Source organism: Sturnus vulgaris, chromosome 1 (assembly GCF_052056855.1).
Source record: "Sturnus vulgaris isolate bStuVul1 chromosome 1, bStuVul1.hap1, whole genome shotgun sequence".
In the NCBI taxonomy this organism is placed as follows: Eukaryota; Metazoa; Chordata; class Aves; order Passeriformes; family Sturnidae; genus Sturnus; species Sturnus vulgaris.
In genome coordinates, this window is record NC_142243.1 from 72,749,634 (window position 1) to 72,755,654 (window position 6,021).

At 49.7% G+C, this 6,021-nt stretch overlaps 1 protein-coding gene across 1 annotated transcript; it reads right to left on the reverse strand.

Annotated features, from left to right (window-relative positions):
• Window positions 1-1,602: 1,602 nt before the first annotated feature.
• PPP1R3G (protein phosphatase 1 regulatory subunit 3G) lies at window positions 1,603-5,506 on the reverse strand. Its single transcript, XM_088169831.1, has 2 exons — window positions 3,257-5,506; window positions 1,603-3,147 (listed from the first exon to the last, which is right to left on the reverse strand). Exon 1 carries the CDS (start codon window positions 5,397-5,399, stop codon window positions 4,557-4,559), a length of 843 nt encoding a protein of 280 aa, XP_088025957.1. The 5' UTR covers window positions 5,400-5,506; the 3' UTR covers window positions 1,603-3,147; window positions 3,257-4,556.
• Between the last annotated feature and the right edge of the window lie 515 nt (window positions 5,507-6,021).

A 6,021-nucleotide genomic window follows, 5' to 3' on the forward strand; every position in this document is an offset into this window, starting at 1 on the left:
TTTTTTCACTATTTTATAATGTAAGAATAGTGCATGAGGCCTTAATGTGAAAGTAAGAGAAAAAAAGAGAGAAGCCAGTAATTCTTCCAAAACTGTGTATTTTCTACAACTGTATAAGGAAAGAATTTGGAACTCTCAAACCTGTTTCACAAACATATGTACCTTCCAAAGATACCACAGCTTACAGAGGTAATTAAGTATATTTTGCAAGAGATGCTTCTTTCTAAACTACTTACCTTTTTTACTGTTAGACCAGTATCTACTGAAGCTTTGCAAGAGGGGGAAATCATGGTAATTAGCGCATTCAAGTAACTACTCTTCTGTGTTGGAGAAAAAGAACTATGGAGACCTGTGAAGAATGTACAGGCTTTCTATTGAAAGAGTACACCCCATAAATATTTATAACAGTCTTTGGCAATATGCTAATCCAAGGCAAGTAATTTTCCCTCTCTCAGAAAGAATCATGAAAAAACAATTAAGGTGATTTAATTACTGCCATGCACAGACAGCAGATTTTGAACTCTAGACAGATGAACATTCATCACAGTGCCATGTTATCCTAACCCCATAACGCAGGACTCTGAACAGAATGGACAATTAAACCTAGATCATTTCCCTTACCTTCCTGCAGAACTTTGGGCTGGATCCAAATCCCAGGGAAGCCAATGGGAGCAGAAGCCAGACTTTCCAAGTACTGACTGAAAGCTCCAATTTTAAATAAAACAGAAGTAGGTTTCATGCAGGCTTACAGATCTTCATGATACCAAAGTAAATTTAGCTTAGCAGTCCTTTTCTGAATCATTTAAATCTGAATTTAAAAATGTACATGGAAAAAATTGTTTAAGGAAGATTTAACTTTTATGTCCTTCACAGTTACCTTTACAGAGTTTCAACTATATAAAACTTTCTTCGTTTATATACACCTATAAAACCATTTGGCAGCTATTCCTACCCAAGTCCTTAATCCATGGTGGGGGAACAGAAATCTGCATAAAATAAAAATCTTTGGAGCTGGAGTTTTTCCAAAAGTGCAATAAATCCTAAATTTCTTATTTAGGTTTGGGGAGGGAGCTTGTTTATGAGAACGTTCTCCTAAAGTTATGCTTTGAATCTTTATGAAATACATTAACAGTAATGCAACCAAACAGAGTGCTTCACTTAACATTTTACTCTACTGGCCTTTAGATTTTAATGGAATTAAAACTACTTCATTTTGATTACGTTCCTTTGAAAATAATGTTGCAGTTATGCCATGTGTCTCAACCTCTGACCAAGAGCAGGAGCCCTGGGTTTTGCTGATGTGGGCTTGCAAGCCTTTGGTACACACATGATCCAGCTGGATTTTTACAACTGCTTCCCAGTGTAAACTTTGATAAAGGCTTGCATTTCCATAACTCCCAGTAACCACATCTATGGAAATACAGACAACTGTGAGTAGGCTGTCTTTGAAGCCTGCTTTGGAAATCTACGTTTCTGTAAAATCTTAAGAGCACAGAAATGTACTGTCTATCAAAAAGTGAGTATGTCTGACTCCCATCTAGAGGTTTTCTACTTTTCACAAAAAGTAATTCTTAATAACAAATAAAAGCCCTTCACCAGGTATCAGAGCACAAAAATGTTGTGCTTTAATTAACACAATTGGGAAGATTTTCAATTGGCACTGATTTTCTGAAGCACTCAGAAGATTTTACTGTCTAGCCTCAGCAAGTACCTTCTTGCATTCTGAATTTCAGGTCACACATTTGAAAAGCACACAGAAATTTTACATGTTCTGGATGTTGATGTTTACAGTGGACCAGAGAACGTTTCCAGGCCTCTATCAGTAGGCACAGCTAGCCGGGATTCTTCATGGTACCACCTCTGCTCAGACACAGCCATCAGAATACGGCTTTATTCTGTTTAAATCTTTTAAATTCTATTAAGGAAAGATCAGTCCCCTCTTTTTTCTGGCAATCTTTTCTTCTTCTCTGAAGCAGCTAATAAACAAAGCACAGAATAAGGAATGGGCTCCAGAAATACCAAATATTACATTGCACTTAAATGAAGGCTAAATCTTGACGTGGCACTACTCATCAGCTTAAGAGCACACGATTTCATTGATGCAGCAATCTGAAGAAAGGCTAATTCATACCAGGTTATCCCATGTAACATCCTGTAATCCTGTAATGCATGATAGACTTAAAACAAATTTGTGTAGGGAAGTAGTAGAGTTCATTATTTTCCCTTAAAACCTTTTTGGCAAGGGTTCACATGTAACTTGAAGGACAACACTAGGAACTTCTGTTTGCCTGCAGAGTTTCCCTCTATGCGTCGTCAAAGCAACTGATACAGTCTGACAGCAGAATGGTTTCTGAAGGAATTAAACACCTCCTTGTCTCTGGCTGTATTCTCACACTGTGCTGTACATACAGGCTTTTTTTGGGAGGAGGGAGGACAGGCTGTGTTACAGCAGCAGCGTGCATGCGAGCAGAACTGCAGGACCTTTAGTCTGAAGTTCCCTCTACTTCACATCTGTCCCCCAACAGACCCCCTGTTTTTAGCTCTGGGTCTATTCCAGCCATCTCAAAAGGCAAGTTAGCTGTAGGCTTGAAAATATTCTCAAGTAGGGGGAATTTTATAACAAAGCTATGTTTTTCTAATGTTCTCATAATAGCCTTTAAGATGCTTTACATCTTCAGAGGAAATGAAGACCTGAGAAATCTTGTGGTTTGCTCTGTTTCAAAACAGGAAAATTACATTCCATAATCTTACTGAAGACCATACATCCATGTCAGGGAATTTTCTGCATTCTAGCAATGTCTTATCTATTCTTCATTAACCAAAAATAACCCATATTTTGAGATACTGTATCAAAAGAAAACAAGAAGAGTCGAAGTTGCAGAAGAGCCAGAACAAAACTTGACCGAAACCCACCTACTTTCTACCCATGCTAGTAAAGCTTCCTCACACCACAGCTCTGCTCAAGATGCAGAGCACAGGGGTGCTGTCACAGGGGCTGTCAGGGACTTAGAGGGTGATTTGCCTCCTGGCTCTGGCAGGACAACAGTCATTTTCAGCCCTAAATGCTGCTTACAGACGGGATCATCCCTGGTCAGGACACACACACACGACAGGTTGCAAAACTGTGAAGCTTCCTGTTACGTTTTGCTAAAGAGATTAAAAAAAAAAAAGAAAAAAGAAAAAAAAAAAGAAAATATGTGTAATGGTGAGCTTTATGGCTTTTTTTAAAACTTTTTTTTTATTCTTACAAACCCACTTGCATTGGTAGTTTTTGCTTCATTTCAAGAGTTGGGACACCAGTAGTAGTCAGCCTCTAGGCCTGCAGTGCAAGAGTGAAGACTGTAAAATCAATTCAAGTGTCCAGCGCCATAAAGTCCAGCTACGTGCACAACAAAGTCCTTTCCCAGCAACATACAAATACAGAAAAATATGTAGCAAAAAAAGCTGAATAAATTATAAATTCTTGAGAAATGTGGTGCAAAATGTAACGTAAGGAGAGCTGAACTAAGGCACTTGTTTCCATTTGTTACTGTTTCCATTTCTCTCGATATCGCAGCGTCATTCGTCAATGAGAAGGGTCATTCAAACCAGACCCAAATATGAAAATACAGAAGCGTGTATGAGACGGACACCATCTCTCACTTCACAGTGCACGACTCAAAGGTGTTACCAAAGTTCTCCTGATAAACACAGCATCAGCAAGTATTTCAACTCCTCCTTCGTCCTGGTTTTAGACTTGTCAGTTGCGTGAAAAGAAGTCACCAGTCTATTTTAAGCAAAAGCATTTCTGCAGAAGTCCCTGTTGGCTGCTATTAGCCAGACGGGCTCTACATGAGAGCCTGGGGAGCGGTATCAAAGTGTGTTGAGTGACAAAAACCAGGGCAGCCCAGTCCAGCCCCAGATCCAGCCCCAAAACAGAGTGCCCGCTGTTCAGAGCTGCAGCAGCCATGGCAAAGGTGGGACGGGCACGCAAGCCTGTCACGGGTTTGACAGGTGCTCACAACAGTGAATCGTATTGTTACGGAGTCCGTTGAACTAAAAGGAAAAAAAAGAAAAAAACAAAGGACAAAGCACACCACTGCTGTCGCAGGACTGTATCTTTCAAATAGATCTGAGAACAGATCTGGGATCCTAAGTTAAATCTGTAGCGAACACGCCACCAAGTTTTCACACGAGTGCTCTTGACTAATCGGGTAAGTGGAGTCAAGCCCAAATCAAGACCTCAAAAATTCACTTCAAGAGGGGAAAAGCAAAGCTCACGCTACTCAGTCTCCTTGCTCTCGCTCTCTCTCTCAAAAAACAAAAATTAAAAAGACAAAAAAACCAAAAAGGAGAACAATTCCACAAGCCACAGCAATGCGAGCCTACGCACATCCATCTTTCGCTGGCAGAAACTGAAGCTCCTGCTTAAAAGGCCCCAGAGCTGGGGCAGTCCCCGGGACCGGGCCCTGGGTGGGCTGGCTGTCTCCCTCCCGAGCCGGGCCTCACTCGCCTGCCACTGCCCCTGCCCCTGCCCGGCCGGGTGCCCTCGGCTCCCCTCGCCCTCCCGGCCCGCCTCAGTAGCGGGGGGCGGCGGGGGCCGGCGGGGCGGCGGCGGGGCCGCCCCCGGGGCAGCCGCAGCAGCGCAGCGTGTAATTGCGGCCGCCGTTGTTGTCCCAGAACTCGCCCTGCGGGCTGCGGTAGCGGATGGCGAAGTGCAGGGCCGAGCCCTCCCGCAGGCTCGGCGGGACGCACAGGGTGAAGCCGTAGCGCTCGGCCGGCGGCTCGGGGGGCAGGGGCGCGGCGGGGACGTCCACGAAGGAGAGCCACTCGTTGAAGGTGTAGCGCACCGTCACCTCCTTGGGGCCGGGGCCGCCCAGCACTTGCACCGTGCCCCGCACGTCGGTGGGCGCCGCGGGCCGCCCCAGGCGCTCCAGGCAGACGCGCTGCCGCCGCAGCCGCTCGGCCCCGGGCTCGCCGCCGTCGGGGAAGTCGGGCACCAGGAGCAGCGCGGGCGGCGGCGGCTCGGCGCCGGGCGGCGGCGGGTCCCGCTCCTCGCCGGGCGGGCTCTGCAGGTGCGACAGCGCGGCTGGCGGCACCTGCGGCTCCTCGGCGTCGCTGAAGTGCTTGACGCTGGCGAGGCTCAACCCCAGCGAGTCGGCGAACTGCACCCGCTTCTTGCACTTGCTGCAACAATCTTCGCCCGCCGCCGCCTCCCCCTCCTCTTCCTCCTCCTCCCCCTCCTCCGGCCGCTCGCCGGGGCCGGGGGACGGCGGCCGCCCGCAGCGGCGCAGCTCCAGCAGCACCAGCCGCTCCCCCGCCGCCTCCCGCTTGGCGTCGCGGGGCACCGTCGGGGCCGCGCCGCGGAGCCGCCGCTCCTCGGCCGCCAGCTCCTGCCGCGGGCGTGCGGGGCTCGCCATGGCGGGGCGCCCCGCTGGGCCCGTCCCGGCCGCCCCTGTGCCGGCAGGCGGACGGGCCGGCACCGCTTTATCCGGCGCCCCCGCCGCAGGCCCCGGGCTGGGGGCGCGCCCCCCCGCCGGCCCCGGAGCCTCCCCGCGGGGCCGGGGCTGGGGCTGGGGCGGCCGCGGGCGGGGGCGGGACCTCCCTGGACGGGCAACGCGGAAACAGCCGCGACGGGCGGCCCCGCACGTCCTCCCGCCCGCCGGGGGCCGCGGTTACCAGGGCGCGGAGCAGCGAGCAGCGAGCAACGCTCGCACTTTTACGGGCTTGGAGCGGAGACGGGCAGCGGAGAGAGGCGCCCCGCAGGGTCCCCCCGCCGCCCCGCCCCGCACACCCAGGCCGGGGGGCTGCTGGAGCAGGCTTCGTTATTACTGTGATTAATTATTTATTATTATCATCATCACCGTCGTCGTTATTTAGGCTTCCACCCGTCGGAGGTTCAGCGAAGAAAGAGCCCGGAGGGTGAGGATTAAGCTGGAGCCCCAGGCTGGCATCACCGAGGAGTTCCATCCATCCATTCAGGGAACGGGAGGCGGTGGGAGTCGAGCGGCCTCTCGGGACCGCCGCCCTCCCCGCCGGCCT

Coding starts and splice junctions, on each gene's coding strand:
- PPP1R3G (XM_088169831.1), bottom strand. CDS start 5,399: ATGGCGAGCCCCGCACGCCCGCGGCAGGAGCTGGCGGCCGAGGAGCGG.